The 18236-nt window shown below is 37.7% G+C and overlaps 1 protein-coding gene and 3 long non-coding RNA genes across 6 annotated transcripts; 2 read left to right on the top strand and 2 right to left on the bottom strand.

The window, feature by feature from the left end:
- Nucleotides 1-3365: 3365 nt before the first annotated feature.
- On the bottom strand, nucleotides 3366-4604 carry LOC110933388. The gene is made up of 3 exons (XM_022176613.1): nucleotides 4370-4604; nucleotides 3644-4258; nucleotides 3366-3517 (listed from the first exon to the last, which is right to left on the bottom strand). The coding sequence occupies exons 1-3, from the start codon at nucleotides 4602-4604 to the stop codon at nucleotides 3366-3368; spliced, it is 1002 nt and encodes a 333-aa protein (XP_022032305.1).
- Nucleotides 4605-5299: 695 nt separating this feature from the next.
- Nucleotides 5300-8779, top strand: LOC110936404. The gene is made up of 3 exons (XR_004891439.1): nucleotides 5300-5613; nucleotides 7165-7249; nucleotides 8365-8779. It is a non-coding gene; the product is annotated as an uncharacterized LOC110936404 (long non-coding RNA).
- Nucleotides 8780-10401: 1622 nt separating this feature from the next.
- LOC110936403 lies at nucleotides 10402-14740 on the top strand. Of its 3 annotated transcripts, XR_004891438.1 has the most exons (4): nucleotides 10402-11596; nucleotides 13149-13233; nucleotides 14326-14430; nucleotides 14512-14740. It is a non-coding gene; the product is annotated as an uncharacterized LOC110936403 (long non-coding RNA). The 3 variants fall into 3 exon arrangements; XR_004891437.1 differs by lacking the exon at nucleotides 14512-14740 and having other exon boundaries at nucleotides 10413-11596; nucleotides 14326-14505; XR_002589992.2 differs by lacking the exon at nucleotides 14326-14430 and having other exon boundaries at nucleotides 11262-11596.
- A 12-nt stretch (nucleotides 14741-14752) lies between these two features.
- Nucleotides 14753-16322, bottom strand: LOC110936405. The gene is made up of 3 exons (XR_002589995.2): nucleotides 16190-16322; nucleotides 15614-15680; nucleotides 14753-14840 (listed from the first exon to the last, which is right to left on the bottom strand). It is a non-coding gene; the product is annotated as an uncharacterized LOC110936405 (long non-coding RNA).
- Between the last annotated feature and the right edge of the window lie 1914 nt (nucleotides 16323-18236).

The raw sequence follows: 18236 nt of genomic DNA, 5'->3' as shown, positions 1-18236 counted from the left end.
TTCAATTGATCAATTTTAGTGAGAGTTAGGGTTTGGTGGAGAACCCTTGTCGCCCCCTGCTTCTTGATCGACCAGACACACCCAAAGTGTGTGTTTGGTGTGTTTTAATTTTGTTTTATGAAATAAAGTTTCAAATTTAGCAACATAGGCCCCTCAACTTTCGTTTCTATTTTGTTCTAGCTGCTTAACTACTAACAAGTCATCATCTAACTAGGTTAGTGTCATTCCTAGTTAGTTTATGTTACTAATGTATTTGCAACTTAATTGAAATTTAAGAGTTTATATTTTCGGGATGTTATAAGTCCACCCCCCTTAGAAGGGTTTCGTCCCCGAAACCAGAGCACGTACCGAATAATGTAGGGTAGAGACGTCGCATCTCCTCTTCGGACTCCCACGTAGTGTCCGAACCTTTCCTATGCTCCCACTTAATCTTGACTTGATCGATTTGTCTATTTCTCAAGTGCTTAACCTTTCGATCTACAATCTCTATTGGCCTTACCGCATAATTCAGGCGATCATCCACCTCGATATCGTCGTTATGGATGTAAGATGTTTCCTCGGCTAGGAATTTTCGTAGTTGTGATACGTGAAACGTACCATGTATTCCACTCAATTCTTCCGGTAGCTCGAGGCAATAGGCTACCTTACCAACCCGTTCGATGATTTTAAATGGCCCGATAAACCTCGGGCTTAGTTTCCTTTTTTTCTAAATCTGATAACGCCCTTCCATGGGGAAACCTTTAACATAACCATGTCGCCTATCTGAAATTCAATCGGTCTTCATTTTTTGTCGGCGTAAGACTTTTGCCTATCTTGGGCTGCTTTAAAATGGGCTCGTACCACTTCAATTTTCTCATTAGTGGCTTGGAGAATATCTTTATGGGCCAGTTCGTGTGGTCCCACTTCACCCCAACACACCGGGGTTCTACACTTTCTACCATATAGCATCTCATAAGGTGCCATGCCGATACTCGAATGGTAACTATTGTTATATGAAAATTCGGCCAAGGGTAGATAAACATCCCAACTTCCACCGAAGTCGATGATACATGCCCGTAACATATCCTCTAGCGTCTGTATTGTTCTTTCACTCTGCCCGTCCGTCTGAGGATGGTAGGCGGTGCTAATGAAGAGTTTCGTTCCCATCTGTTCTTGGAAATATCGCCAAAAATTTGAAGTAAACCGGGTATCTCTATCCGACACAATAGATACCGGTACTCCGTGACGTGCCACTATTTCATTTGTATACACCTCGGACATCTTTTCTGAAGTATATGTTTCGCGTATAGGAATAAAGTGTGCACTCTTCGTCAATCTATCCACAATCACCCATATGGCGTCGAATCCCCGAATTGTTTTAGGTAGTTTGGTCAATAGGTCCATAGTGATATGTTCCCATTTCCAAACCGGGATCTCCAAAGGTTGCAGTTTCCCATAAGGTTTCTGGTGCTCCACCTTGACCTGTAAGCAAGTCAAGCATTTCTCCACATATTTCACCACATCCCTCTTCATTCCGGGCCACCAATAATTTTGTTTCAGATCGTTATACATCTTGGTCGCACCCGGATGAATAGAATATCGGGATTTATAGGCTTCATCAAGTAATAGTGCCTTCACCCCACAAGTATTTGAAATCCATATTCTTCCGGATCGAGTCTTCAACCCGTTCTTTCCATCCGACAAGTCTTTCAACTAGCCGATTATTCGTTCCTTCTTCCAATTCTCCTCTTTCACTGCCTCTACTTGCGCTTCCCGGATACGTTCAAGTATACCCAAGGTCACCATAAGCCGCATCGACCTTACTCGTATAGGGACATAGTCCACTTTTCTGCTGAGAGCGTCCGCCACCACATTTGCCTTTCGAGGGTGGTAGTGTATTTCGCAGTCAAAATCCTTCACCGTTTCTAACCATCGTCTCTGGCGCATATTTAACTCCTTCTGATCGAAGAAGTATTTTAGGCTCTTGTGATCGGTGAATATGGTGCACTTTACCCCAAATAAATAGTGCCTCCATATTTTTAATGCAAATACCACCGCAGCCAATTCGAGATCATGAGTGGGATATTTCTTTTCATGTATTTTCAATTTTCTCGAGGCAAAAGCTATAATTTTGCCCCATTGCATCAGAACACATCCAAGACCCGATAATGAGGCATCTGAGTAGACCACCATGTCCTCGACTCCGTCCGGGGACGTTAATACCGGAGCTTGAGTTAACTTCTCTTTTAACGTTTGAAACGCCCTTTCTTGTTCAACACCCCAAATGAACTTTTCCTCCTTTCAGGTTAACTTTGTTAGTGGCGATGCAATCTTGGAGAAATCTTGAATGAATCTCCTATAGTACCCCGCAAGCCCTAAGAAGCTTCTAATTTCCGAAGGGTTCCTCGGGGGATTCCATTTCAACACGGCCTCGATCATTGACGGATCTATTAACACTCCATCGGCACTTATGATGTGGCCGAGGAATTGCACCTCTCGTAACCAAAAGGGCACTTAGAAAATTTCGCATACAACCTTTCTCGTCTAAGTGTCTCTAACACTTCTTGTAAATGGTGTGCATGCCCGGCTTCACTTTTCGAATACACCAAAATATCATCTATGAACACGATGACTGGTTTGTCTAGCATTGGCTTGCAAACCCGGTTCATGAGATCCATGAAAGCCGCGGGTGCATTTGTCAGCCCAAATGACATCAGGACGAACCCGTAATGTCTGTATCGCGTGCGAAAAGCCATCTTCGGCACATCTTCCTCCTTGACCTTTAGTTGGTGATACCCCGATCTAAGGTCAATCTTTGAAAACCAGTTCGCACCTTGTAATTGGTCGAACAGATCATCTATCCTCGGAAGCGGGTATCGGTTCTTTACCGTGAGTTTGTTTAACTCCCGGTAATCGATACACATACGCATGCTTCCGTCTTTCTTTTTCACGAACAGTACCGGTGTGCCCCAAGGAGACACACTCGGCCTTATGAATCCTTTGTCAAGCAGGTCTTGAATATGGGACATCAACTCTTGTAATTCCGACGGCGCGAGTCGGTATGGTGCTTTAGCTACGGGTTTTGCGCCCGGAATCAATTCGATTCCGAACTCCACCTCCCGCTCGGGCGGCATTCCCGGTAAATCATCCGGAACTACATCTTCAAAGTCACATACTACGGGTACATCTCCAATCTTCGGTAATTCTTTCTCGGGCTCGTTCGCGTATATCATAAACGCTTTACATCCGTGCCTCATGAGCTTATGAGCTTTCATCATCGAGCATATTATAGGATTTCCTCCCTTTTCGCCATAGATTGTAACGTGTTTTCCGCTTGGAGATGTTAGATTTATCTCCTTACGAAAACATACGACCTTCGCGTGGTGCTAAGATAGCCAATCCATCCCAACGACTATTTGAAATTCCCACATTGACATTGGGATTAGGTCTATCAGGTACTCTTCATCGTCAATGCTCAATATAAAGCCTCGACAAATATCACAAACTATGAAACTTTTGTTGTCCCCTATTTCAACTTCTAAGGGCACAGATAATTTTATCAATACAAATGAAGGATGTCGATTAAATCCATGCGAAATGAAGGATTTATTCGCACCAGTATCGAACAATACACGTGCAGGAATTGAGTTAATTGTAAATATACCTGAGACCACATTGGGTTCTGTCTTTGCTTCAGCCGCGGTAAGTTGGAAAGATCTAGCCTTTGCCTTTGAAGCTTCTGCTAGGGGTTCTTTAACGTCTCTCCTTCCAACTAAGTCTGGGCATTCAGACTTTTTGTGACCAGGCTGATAACATTTGTAGCAAACTGAGACTTTACCTGGGCATAGAGACGTCGTGTGCCCCGTTTTACTACATATGGGGCACGGTTTGTCTTTGAACCGACATTCTCCCTTGTGCCCCTTTCCGCACACTTTACAACTTGGCGACCCGCCTTTAGTATCCACCTTCTTTCCTGATTCAACAGTTCTAGCTTTCTTTGTAGGGCTTGGATTCACATCCTGTGCCCTTCGCTCGCCCCTCTCAACTTGTTTCTTCAACTCGATTTCCCGCTCCCGGGCGGTGTTGATAAACCCCCGGTATTCGGCACTCAGCATGTTGTAATAGTAGTATATCTTTTGCTCTTCAGTGGTGACTAACTCGTCACAGAATCTCAGCTTATCCATGAATATGCCCGTGATCTTGTCGATTGTTTCACCCTTTTGTCTTAGCTGGATGAATTCTTCCTTGATCCTGTTTATAACTGCTTTGGGACTATGGTCTTTAAGGAACGGCACCTTAAATTAATCCCAAGTCATAATCCTCGCCGCTTCGGCTCCTATTTCCTTCTTTTTATTGTCCCATCAATCCTTGGCTTGACCCCTCAATTGACCTGTTCCGTAAGCAACAAAGTCACCTACGTCACAATGGGTCCGTTCAAACACCCCTTCCACATCACTTAACCACCTTTGGCATATTATCGGGTCGACCTCCCCGTTGTAGATTGGCGGTTTACACGCCATGAATTCTTTGTACGAACACCCTTTGCGTTCTCCCGATTTTTCTTCTATAAGGTTGACACTATCTTCCAACCTTTTGACCCGTTCTTCAACTAATGATAACACCATGTTTTGAATTTTGTCTATGAACCCGGATAGACTACCTTCAATTGCCTTCCCCACTTCTTCGGCAATAATCTCTTTCATTTGTTCGGTGCTTGTTTACACCGGATCATCATCATTTCTTTCCGACATCTTGAAACTAAAATGTTTACATTAAATGTTAAACATTGCATTTGTAACATAACTTTATTTGTTTCGGTTTAGCCAAGTTCCTAACTTGCTTTAACCGTTCACTTTTAGTGCACTTTCCTTGTTTGAGTGAATTAACACACTCATCCCATTCACATCCATTCACATCTCGTTTCTTACACAAGGTATAATCTACTAAAATAATAAGTTAATTCTTACCGGACGATCGATCAAGCTTGAACCGAACACTTTATTGACAACCTTAAGCTCTGATTACCAACTTGTAACACCCGACCATTTATTTCATTATTTTAATCATATGAAAGGTGGAATTCATAAATTAAAAATTTAAACTAACAAAAACTTAGTTAGTAGACTAAGTTATGCTTCATCATAGTGTTTAACATAGTCAAATAACTAGTTTCAAACATAAATCATTTAGTAGTGTTTACAAGACTACATAATTGAACTAGATTCATTTAGTGCGGAAGCGTTCAAAAGTTTCGTGTTCGGTTTTAACACCCCAAAATTCGAATTATTAAATTCATTAGCATGTTATCATGATTAATAAAATGTGAGAAATATGTTATTTAACTTGGTTACCGATACAAGTTAGATAGTAGTAATAAAGATTGGTGCATAAACAATTACCACACTAAACTTAAGGGGCTAAAGGTGACATGTTATGAAAGTTGAATTAATAAAAATGAAATAAAAAAAAATAAAACACACACATCAGATGTGTGTGTGTGTTCGACGCCAGAGCCAAGAGAAGAAGGGGAAACCCTTTCTAATCACACAAATTCATCCAATTGAAGCCCTAATCATGGCCATTGCTCATGCATGTTGGTGATTTCTTGATCATCTAGACTTACTAAAGCTTAAGGTAAGAAGAATTTGGCATTTTGATGAACTTGATTATGTTAGGGTTCAAGAAAATCCATGAGTTTATATGGAATCAGAATGATGTTGAACTAGGATCACCATCTAGAACATTATGTGTGCTTAAAAATCGGCTAATCAATGTTGGAAGTGAAAACCCACATAGAGTAGAGTGGGTATGAGTTGTATGCTTGCTAATGTTATCATGTTTAAGTAGAATCATCGCCGAATTTTTAGTTATCTTAGTGAATTAGAATGAAACCCATGTGTAGCGTAAGAATGATTATGATGAACATGTGAATTTTGATATTAAGATTATGTTGTTGCACAAGATGTTATATGATAGGTTTTGATAGTAAACATGATGTAGAATTGATGACAATGTGATATTGCTTGAAAAAAATAGTTCAAGAGATGAATTTGAGAAGAACATGCTTAAACCACTTGTACACTATGCTTGGAAAGTAGATCGCACACCAAGTGTTTGATGAAATGCCTAGTATAGGTTAGTATGTGTTATCACTTGTATGGAATGTTAATTAAATAGTAATGAAGGTGATTATGTATTATAAGTATGAAAAGTGCTTAGTTATGATGTTGTGTACAAAATGACATGCTACGTGTATCGAGTAACAAAGCTGATTAGAATTAAAATTTGTTGCGCAACAATTTTGCAAAAATCATATAAAATCATAGGAAGGACCTGTGAGGTCGAGCCTTATATGCTCAAAAAGCTATTTAAACATATTACGTTTTGTGTTTGAACATGTTTGTTGAATTCGGATGTTAAACAGGCCAAAACAGTGCCCAAAGTCGGCAATACTGTTTTGACAGCAAGCTGTTTGGAAGCATTTCAGCTTCTGTGCTGATTTTGTAAAAATCATATAAAATCATAGGAACGTCTGATTGTTACGATCTTTATATGCTTAGAAAGGTCTCTGAGTGTAGATCTTTCATATTTGAACATGAAGAACTGAATCAGAAGATAAATGGGTTAAAATGTGTCGTGAACAGCTGCTGCGCAGAAAGTTGCTGCACATTTTTAGTATAAATATTAAGTAAAAATAGTTGTATTGTTATGCACACTTGTATGAATCATGAACTACTGATTTTAATAAATTATTAGTAAGTTATTTGATTGTTTTAAGTGTCTAAAACACTTACCAACTAGTTTATGCATATGATTGCACCAACGGGTCGAAACGGGTTGTTGATAGAAAATAGTAGAATGGATGTGTAAAAACCAAGGTGTTAAGAAATGGTATGAAATGTTTAACGTATGAAACAAGTTGCCTAACTTAGAAAATGTTATCATTCTAAGTATGGAATTTTGAAAGAATAATGAACATGATGTAAATACATAATTATGCATGCTAGAAGCTCATGTATGACTTTTGTGATGATGGAATGATAAATTGTTAAATTGATTAGCATTGTAGTATTATAATACATGTTGAACTCGTTAAGCGATTGACACGTGAATAGAAGTGTGATTAGTGATGCGTATGATTACGTATACTAACTATTGAATGGATGTAATGGAATGAGATAACAGGAACGTGTCAAGGAGAGCTCAAGCATAGGAGGATAACGGGTCAAGATAAGGCAAGGTGACAAATACACTTATTGGAGTACTCAAGGTAAGTGATTTCCGTCGTCACTTCTTAGTTTGTTTAAGTAATACAACGCTTTATTTAATTAGACATGATGTTTGATGTCAATTATGCGTTGAAGTCTTTCATTGTGCATAATGGGAATAAAGTTGATTAAAACGCCCTTGATGGGTATGTTGGGCGAACAATCTTAAAGTAGACTATAAGGAAGCTATTCAATTAGTGTAATGGTTATGGTCTAGTGTGAAAATGTGGAGTATGGTTTTGTATGTCATAAACCACTTAATGCGTAAATAACCATAACGGGTCGAAAATAAGCATTTGAGCGAAAATGGGTTAAGGGGATGCAAGACATCCGAGAATTTAATATTTTATGATAGACGTCAACGAAATTATTAAGTTCATATGAGATTGAGGTCAAATAATCAGATTATGTTGATATACGCTCGAACGGGTCAAATAGTTAGAAAATGATTATAAGCCGAATGCATGTAAGTTAAGAATTTCCTTAATCCAGATGTAGGATTTTAAGTTCATATGAAAGAATGTGAATTTACAAGCATGTAGGAAGAAACGGGAGGTTAAACGGGTAAACGGTTTAAAAGTTATGCGAGTTTTAGTGCGTTCGAACGACGAAAACAACACAGCAGAAAAATGGCAAAAGCAGAGGCCGTCGCCGACGCCCCTATGGGCCGTCGCCGACGCCTCGTGCTTTTTCAGTTTGCTCCGACGTCCTATTTTCCTGTCTACGGGGTTTTTAAGCTACGGGAAAAACTAAAAGCCGTCGCCGACGCCCTGTAGGGCCGTCGCCGACGGCCTCCCCATGTTTAGAATGCTGAAATTTGTTAACTAAGTTGTTTAATGTATCGTAAGCTTCGGTATATCAACCGTGGTCTATGGTAAGCCTTCTAAACCAAATTTTGGGTGTTCTCTTGATGTTTTTGGGTTCTAAACCCAAGAATAAGCACCGTATAAATAATGTACGAATACGATAAGTGAATACGAACAAGTTAAACAAGAATTGGATGTAAGTAAAATATGCATAGACACGAATATGTAAGCACGCAAGTACGTATGCAGGTATGCTTGGTTTCAATATGTTTGGGTAAGGATCTCACTAACAATGTGCTTGAGATTGGTAGGTAATGCAGGAATGAGAACGACGGATTCTCGTGGAATGGAAGCTGAACTCGGAACGAGAGAATCCGAGAGGATAGTCGGATAAATCAAAGTTTACGTTGTCGAATGTTATACTATTTAATTATATGTGAATTTAGTTGTACGATGATGTCAATGACTAATGGTTAAGTTGTATGTGATGCCCACAGGTACTACTCGGACTTCTTCTACCTTTAAGGATGATAAGCGGGCGTGGATCGAGTCGAAGAGCAAGGATTGTACGGAAAGAACGGCCACATAGTTTGAAATACGTAATGCTTTGAAACGTTAATTTAATGTAAATATTGTAAACCTCTTCCAGTAAGCGCTTAACATTTTCGTATTTGAGCTTTTATGTAAGTAATGTGTCTAATAAAGAAAGAAATTTCAAGGCTCGTATTTCCGCTGCGTCATTTTAAAGCTATTACATGTTAGGGTGTAACAAGTTAGTATCAGAGCCCTGGTTTGAGAGAATCAAGTAACAGGAGGTAAATACTTGAACTCAAACCGGTGTGCTCTCGTGACCAAGAACCCGTGCAATCCGAGACTCGATCGAGGCCTAAAGGCAAAAGCGAATGTAAGTATGTATTAGATTATGTATTTGAAGGAAACTAATAGTATGTTTTGTGAAGGGTACGCGCAATTGTTGGAAGAGATGATCCGTGAATGCGGTCTAGGACCGGCATTGAGGCAAGTAATGAAACGAATTGACCCCAGGTACGTAAACCTAACGTATGGGCGTATGAAATGGTATGGTTAAGCAAGTGAAAGAAAAATTTTGAACAAATTATGATAACGACATGGTAAATAAGTTTTGAAAATGTTACACGAGCCGAAACTAAATTCTTCGGACATAAGGTGGAGATTACGCGAAGACACGAAACTAGTACGTGGAATGTGTACCTGGCCAGTACACAAGAAACGTATGACGTTCGTGAGACCGTGATAATTATTACAGGTATGTCCGATAGAGTTTGGTAGCTGCTAGGCGTATGGGTGAAATGGGTAGTAAGACTCTCGAGGGATTGAGAGTACCTTGTAGGAATGAAAGATGTGAATGCAATGCTTGAATCCGCGAGGCGGATTCAAGGAATGAAATGTGCGAATGCAATGCTTGAATCTGCGAGACGGATTCAAGGAATGAAATATGCGAATGCGATGCTTGAATCCGCGAGACGGAATCAAGGAATGAAATATGCGAATACGATGCTTGAATCCGCGAGACGGATTCAAGGAATGAAATATGCGAATGCAATGCTTGAATTCGCGAGACGGATTCAAGGAATGAAATATGCGAATGAAATGATTGAATCCGCGAGACGGCTTCAAAGAATGAAAGAGGTGAATGCAATATTTGAATTCGTGAGGCGGATTCAAAACATGAAAGGTACGAGAGGTATGAGTAAGGTGTTCGAATCCGCGAAACGGATTTAAGATATAAAAGACAAAAAACTAGTCTACTTAAGAAGAAGTCAATAGTTTGACCATGATTGTGTCACACAAGTCATATAAGTAAATGTAAAGCAAATGAACAAAAGTATGATAGGAGTGAAAATATCCGAAGGTGTAAGTAATTACGAACCAGACAAGTAAATGTTTCTTAAGTGATATGATTCAAATTATGCTTAAATTTTCATATATATTTATATATATATATATATATATATATGAATGTATTTATGCAAATGCGTTGCATGCGAGAAGGTCGAAAGGATAAACGGGTCATGCGGGTCAGATGGCGATTGCCATTGGGACTCGTTAGTTAATGTTTTGATATTTTAAGTTTTGTACTCATAGGTGAGCTTGATGAATGGACACGCAATGTCACTAATCGGAAAGGAATGATCTTCGTAAGGTATGGATAACAAATCAATGGAATCTACTTCCGAGAGGTATGTATAAAAAGAATTATAACTCAAATAGGAGGTTATGACTCGACTAGAGACTGATGTATTAGAATAGAATATATATATATATATATATATATACACACACAAACCGTAATGCAAAAATGTAGAATGAATTTCAAAATGTTCGTAATGATCGTCGGGTAGTATTGAACTTGAATGCTCGTAACTGTGGAAATTCTGATAGAATATACGAGACAGCAAGTATCGTTAAGAAATGCTAACCTTGATGCTCGGCTTGTTGGACATGTTCATTTGAACAAGACCTTGTAGAAAAGATACGCATGGCATAATTAACAATGGTAACCTTGGAAATGATGCTTAGTCTTCGTGATAAGTACAGATAAGTAGGTTTGAGAAGGGTGATTTTGGTTGTAATAATAAGTCTTTGAATGAATATAGTATGCGTATGATAATATATCGACCCCTCCTAAGAGCTTTAAGGTAATCAGAAGTAATGATAGTAATGTAATGTTTAGGATGGCTCATAGTGAACAAAATGAAAGATTGTACATGATGTATGAGTATAATGAAATAAATCGACTTATTTCGATGAATGAATATAATATGCTTAAATAGGAAGCTAGAAACAAGCCGCAAACCTAAGTCTATACGAGTAATAATTGTATACATTTGGAATATGTTCAATGAATGAAATGCTAGGGATAATATGTGCTAGAAACTAGCAATATAAAGTGAAAGACACTAATAAGAGCTCTGGATCAGACCCTGACCCTTGTGTGATTATGAAAGTAAATTACTAATTTAAGAAGATAAGAACAATGTGTACGATTATATTTATTTATGGTCAAGATTTTTATGCAAAGACCCCGAATGAGTTATGTTGTAGTGTGCCCATTGAATGAGTACAATAGAAAGGTAAATGTAGGAACGAGAGAGGTTTCGGGGACGAAACCTTCTTTAAGGGGGTAGACTTGTAACACCCCAAAATTCGAATTATTAAATTCATTAGCATGTTATAATGATTAATAAAATGTGAGAAATATGTTATTTAACTTGGTTACCGATACAAGTTAGATAGTAGTAATAAAGATTGGTGCATAAACAATTACCACACTAAACTTAAGGGGCTAAAGGTGACATGTTATGAAAGTTGAATTAATAAAAATGAAATCAAAAAAAAATAAAACACACACATCAGATGTGTGTGTGTGTTCGACGCCAGAGCCAAGAGAAGAAGGGGAAACCCTTTCTAATCACACAAATTCATCCAATTGAAGCCCTAATCATGGCCATTGCTCATGTATGTTGGTGATTTCTTGATCATCTAGACTTACTAAAGCTTAAGGTAAGAAGAATTTGGCATTTTGATGAACTTGATTATGTTAGGGTTCAAGAAAATCCATGAGTTTATATGGAATCAGAATGATGTTGAACTAGGATCACCATCTAGAATATTATGTGTGCTTAAAAATCGGCTAATCAATGTTGGAAGTGAAAACCCACATAGAGTAGAGTGGGTATGAGTTGTATGCTTGCTAATGTTATCATGTTTAAGTAGAATCATGGCCGAATTTTTAGTTATCTTAGTGAATTAGAATGAAACCCATGTGTAGCGTAAGAATGATTATGATGAACATGTGAATTTTGATATTAAGATTATGTTGTTGCACAAGATGTTATATGATAGGTTTTGATAGTAAACATGATGTAGAATTGATGACAATGTGATATTGCTTGAAAAAAATAGTTCAAGAGATGAATTTGAGAAGAACATGCTTAAACCACTTGTACACTATGCTTGGAAAGTAGATCGCACACCAAGTGTTTGATGAAATGCCTAGTATAGGTTAGTATGTGTTATCACTTGTATGGAATGTTAATTAAATAGTAATGAAGGCGATTATGTATTATAAGTATGAAAAGTACTTAGTTATGATGTTGTGTACAAAATGACATGCTACGTGTATCGAGTAACAAAGCTGATTAGAATTAAAATTTGTTGCGCAACAATTTTGCAAAAATCATATAAAATCATAGGAAGGACCTGTGAGGTCGAGCCTTATATGCTCAAAAAGCTATTTAAACATATTACGTTTTGTGTTTGAACATGTTTGTTGAATTCGGATGTTAAACAGGCCAAAACAGTGCCCAAAGTCGGCAATACTGTTTTGACAGCAAGCTGTTTGGAAGCATTTCAGCTTCTGTGCTGATTTTGTAAAAATCATATAAAATCATAGGAACTTCCGATTGTTACGATCTTTATATGCTTAGAAAGGTCTCTGAGTGTAGATCATTTCATATTTGAACATGAAGAACTGAATCAGAAGATAAATGGGTTAAAATGTGTCGTGAACAGCTGCTGCGCAGAAAGTTGCTGCACATTTTTAGTATAAATATTAAGTAAAAATAGTTGTATTGTTATGCACACTTGTATGAATCATGAACTACTGATTTTAATAAATTATTAGTAAGTTATTTGATTGTTTTAAGTGTCTAAAACACTTACCAACTAGTTTATGCATATGATTGCACCAACGGGTCGAAACGGGTTGTTGATAGAAAATAGTAGAATGGATGTGTAAAAACCAAGGTGTTAAGAAATGGTATGAAATGTTTAACGTATGAAACAAGTTGCCTAACTTAGAAAATGTTATCATTCTAAGTATGGAATTTTGAAAGAATAATGAACATGATGTAAATACATAATTATGCATGCTAGAAGCTCATGTATGACTTTTGTGATGATGGAATGATAAATTGTTAAATTGATTAGCATTGTAGTATTATAATACATGTTGAACTCGTTAAGCGATTGACACGTGAATAGAAGTGTGATTAGTGATGCGTATGATTACGTATACTAGCTATTGAATGGATGTAATGGAATGAGATAACAGGAACGTGTCAAGGAGAGCTCAAGCATAGGAGGATAACGGGTCAAGATAAGGCAAGGTGACAAATACACTTATTGGAGTACTCAAGGTAAGTGATTTCTGTAGTCACTTCTTAGTTTGTTTAAGTAATACAACGCTTTATTTAATTAGACATGATGTTTGATGTCAATTATGCGTTGAAGTCTTTCATTGTGCATAATGGGAATAAAGTTGATTAAAACGCCCTTGATGGGTATGTTGGGCGAACAATCTTAAAGTAGACTATAAGGAAGCTATTCGATTAGTGTAATGGTTATGGTCTAGTGTGAAAATGTGGAGTATGGTTTTGTATGTCATAAACCACTTAATGCGTAAATAACCATAACGGGTCGAAAATAAGCATTTGAGCGAAAATGGGTTAAGAGGATGCAAGACATCCTAGAATTTAATATTTTATGATAGACGTCAACGAAATTATTAAGTTCATATGAGATTTAGGTCAAATAATCATATTATGTTGATATACGCTCGAACGGGTCAAGTAGTTAGAAAATGATTATAAGTCAAATGCATGTAAGTTAAGAATTTCCTTAATCCAGATGTAGGATTTTAAGTTCATATGAAAGAATGTGAATTTACAAGCATGTAGGAAGAAACGGGAGGTTAAACGGGTAAACGGTTTAAAAGTTATGCGAGTTTTAGTGCGTTCGAACGACGAAAAAACACAGCAGAAAAATGGCAAAAGCAGAGGCCGTCGCCAACGCCCCTATGGGCCGTCGCCGACGCCTCGTGCTTTTTCAGTTTGCTCCGACGTCCTATTTTCCTGTCTACGGGGTTTTTAAGCTACGGGAAAAACTAAAAGCCGTCGCCGACGGCCTCCCCATGTTTAGAATGCTGAAATTTGTTAACTAAGTTGTTTAATGTATCGTAAGCTTCGGTATATCAACCGTGGTCTATGGTAAGCCTTCTAAACCAAATTTTGGGTGTTCTCTTTATGTTTTTGGGTTCTAAACCCAAGAATAAGCACCGTATAAATAATGTACGAATACGATAAGTGAATACGAACAAGTTAAACAAGAATTGGATGTAAGTAAAATATGCATAGACACGAATATGTAAGCACGCAAGTACGTATGCAGGTATGCTTGGTTTCAATATGTTTGGGTAAGGATCTCACTAACAATGTGCTTGAGATTGGTAGGTAATGCAGGAATGAGAACGACAGATTCTCGTGGAATGGAAGCTGAACTCGGAACGAGAGAATCCGAGAGGATAGTCGGATAAATCAAAGTTTACGTTGTCGAATGTTATACTATTTAATTATATGTGAATTTAGTTGTACGATGATGTCAATGACTAATGGTTAAGTTGTATGTGATACCCACAGGTACTACTCGGACTTCTTCTACCTTTAAGGATGATAAGCGGGCGTGGATCGAGTCGAAGAGCAAGGATTGTACGGAAAGAACGGCCACATAGTTTGAAATACGTAATGCTTTGAAACGTTACTTTAATGTAAATATTGTAAACCTCTTCCAGTAAGCGCTTAACATTTTCGTATTTGAGCTTTTATGTAAGTAATGTGTCTAATAAAGAAAGAAATTTCAAGGCTCGTATTTCCGCTGCGTCATTTTAAAGCTATTACATGTTAGGGTGTAACATCGGTTCTTGGAGCATCAACTTGATCATCGTCCACATACTTGCAATACCTGAAAACTGGAGATTTTTAACCAAAATTAGTGATAGAATTCTTAGAATTATTGCTTAATCGAAACTACGCTTAGAAATGAATTCGATTGACTATAATATGCAAGATTAAACAAACATGGCTGGGCTCTACCGTAACTTACGGTATCTACCGTAAGTTACGGTAGCCGCTGGATAACTTTGGTCTGCCGTAAGGCAGACAAGAACTGCCGTAACCTTTTTATTTCTATCGTAAGTTACGGTAGATACCGTAACTTACGATAGTCTCTGGACGTTTATGTTTTGATTGATTTTGATTATTTCACTCAAAACCCAAATCCTGGATTCCTCATTTTTATCGCCCACGCTCCCATCACCGTTTTCCTTTTTTAATATTTCGCTACCCGTCGCTCGGGCTCAAAATCTACAAGTAAGTTACTACCGTTATTCGATCGATACCTTCTCTTGGTGACCCGTTTAGTTCACCCTTATGGACTTCATTATTCGAACAAACCAACACTCTAAATCCTCATATTCTAATCTGTCATTTATTAACAATCACAAATGACCAATTTACCATATTACAAGGCATTAGCCACACGTTACTTGATTATTCGACCCGTTTGGCTCATCTACGGAATCCTCCATTATGATGACTACCAACGAGACCTAACCAATTCTTGAACTATTTTTCAGTATAACTAACATTATCGCTTTAAATCAACACAACTTTTATTCTATAATCCAACTACACATATGCTAATTATCAATATTCACCCAATGTAACGAATCAAGTTACATACCTTTAGAGCACACCCTTCAAGCGCGTATCTCCCCCGGCGTGTCCGCTTGACGTTCCGGATTCTTTGCCTAAAGAGTTCAATTCACAACAAGTTTAGAACTCTTTCATAAACTTTAACGCATATTTCTCTAAAATGATCAAATCTGCGTTTTTACTCAACTTTTAACATTTAATCCTCACTTAGGCTTTCCATCGAACACCTAGCGGGTCAGATTTTTATATAAACAAAACCAAGTTCATGACTTGTAATTATCATCTAAACTAACTTCAATTAGTCAATTCCATACATGTCTTAACATCAATATTTCCAAAATTATCCTAAATTCAGGTTGTGCTATAACAAGATCATAAAATTCTAGAGTTTATCAAGTTTTCTTCAAACTCCTTAATCACCTACAATGGTGATTTGAACTCTATAATTATCATGCAATCCTTTAATAAGATTTCACCTAGGGTTTATCCCTAGACACCATATCTCTTCTAATTACATTCATGCAAGATACAATCAAGCTAAATTTCGATTTTTCATCATTAACCTAGAATTTGAGATGAATCGAAATACTAGAATTTCACATACCTTGTGATCCTTTCAGTGAGGTGATCACTAATTCGTGTTTAGATTTAGATTTGGGCTGAATTAAACCTTCAATTGATCAATTTTAGTGAGAGCTAGGGTTTGGTGGAGAGCCCCCTGCTTCTTGATCAGCCAGACACACCCAAAGTGTGTGTTTGGTGTGTTTTAATTTTGTTTTATGAAATAAAGTTTCAAATTTAGCAACATAGGCCCCTCAACTTTCGTTTCTATTTTGTTCTAGCTCCTTAACTACTAACAAGTCATCATCTAACTAGGTTAGTGTCATTCCTAGTTAGTTTATGTTACTAATTTATTTGCAACTTTATTGAAATTTAAGAGTTTATATTTTCGGGATGTTACACTAACAAGTTTTGTCGTAGTTTTTCGGTCTTTGTTTGGTGTCATTGAGAATTTCACAGGTTTCGTCACCGCTAGGGAACGGAGAGAGCATGAGAAAAGAGGTCTCAGGTAAGTCTATTTGGTACTTAGAAAAATTTTGGGAGTTTTAGAATGGTTGAAAAAACTTGAAAAAAAATTCTAAGGCATGAAAGGATATTTTTTTCGGAGCATTCTGTGAAAAAACGGGCCTAGAGGTAGCGTCTAGGGGGGTTCAGAAATTTTAATTGTTTCAGGGCGTCGCGTAGCGCGACCCTTCCTTCTTTGACCCTTCGCGTAGCGCGAGGCCCCCTCTAGGCGGTTCAAAATCGGTTCTTGATCCCTTTTGCTGCAGAATCCATTCCTTTTCACCATTACGAAACCCTAGTCGCCCAAACACTAAAATCACCATAACTCACTCATTTCTACACCAAATCACTCCATTCTTCTTCCTACATCTTCACAATCACATTCCCTACAATTTCCCCCATCAATTTCACCCGAAATCGCGATAGATCTTCGCGTTTTTCGACAAGTTCGAGCACCACAAGTTCAAGGCTTAATCTTTCTTGCTAAATCCGACTCCAAGGTATGTTTTCTGTGATTTCTCGTTAGTAGGTAACCTTATTGTTCATTTGTAGCGTCGGGTCAGTTATATTTTAGGTGTAGGGCTTGGGTAGTTTGCTAAAGTTGTGATTTTTGGTCCGTTAATGATGCTAGTGGTATGCGGGTGGTTTTGTTTGGGATATTTACACTGAATGGGGCTTGCGGATGGTTCGGGTTGGTTCACTTGGGGTTGTTTGAGAATTGTGGGGTATGTTTGGACATCTAGGCCACGTGTTTGAGCTCTATGGGGTTTGTTTGGCTAACACTAAGAAGTTTTTGCTAAAAGAAATAGGTTTTTGAACTAATTTTTGCAAAGCTAATTAGTTTTCTAAACGGCTTTTGTTGTGCAAAACGTCGCTTTATGATTTCAAACTTTTCACTCTCACTTGTTTAGCCTCTAATGTGGGGATATTTTGGCACTTATGCTTAATTGAGGACAATTAAAGTGCCGGGAGGAGATAGTGTACATTGAGTCTTAAGTCTAAGTCATTCGAGTCATGGAGTCTAGTAGTTTTTAGGGTAGTTCTTAGAGTTTAGTGTCGGGTTTACTAATATGCATGTACAAGTTCACAACATTTTTCCCGTAAATCTCCATTCGGGTAAAGTGGTGTTTAACTTACGCTTTTGTAAACAGTAACCCATGTTTTTCTTCAACGTTATTTTTAGATTTAGCCGCGAATGAAATGCTATACGGCTATTTCACCGTTTTTTCGTAAAAAAAAATAAAAATTAAAAATATTAAAAAAAATAAAAAAAATTAAAAATACCAAAAATAGCTTGTGATTACTAATATTCTGCATTGTTTTCTCTAGTCAAATTTTTCGTGTTTTGTAGAAACATGTCAGGTGAGGGCTCATCTCTTAACCCAAGGAAAAGGAAGATTCATTATCGAGGAAAGGATAAGAGAGTTTATTCTCGAGTTGAAAGGCTAGTTGATCACCCAGTCTTGGATTTCGAAGAAGACAGTGAAGAAAGGGAAAAATTAGTGAAATTTGAGGCAACCAATATGCTGGAACATCGCACAATTGATTGGGAATGGTTGCAAGGAATGGGGGCAAGTGACCGTGTA

This window comes from Helianthus annuus, chromosome 4 (genome assembly GCF_002127325.2).
Source record: "Helianthus annuus cultivar XRQ/B chromosome 4, HanXRQr2.0-SUNRISE, whole genome shotgun sequence".
In the NCBI taxonomy this organism is placed as follows: Eukaryota; Viridiplantae; Streptophyta; class Magnoliopsida; order Asterales; family Asteraceae; genus Helianthus; species Helianthus annuus.
This window is presented reverse-complemented; position numbering and strand designations above follow the sequence as displayed.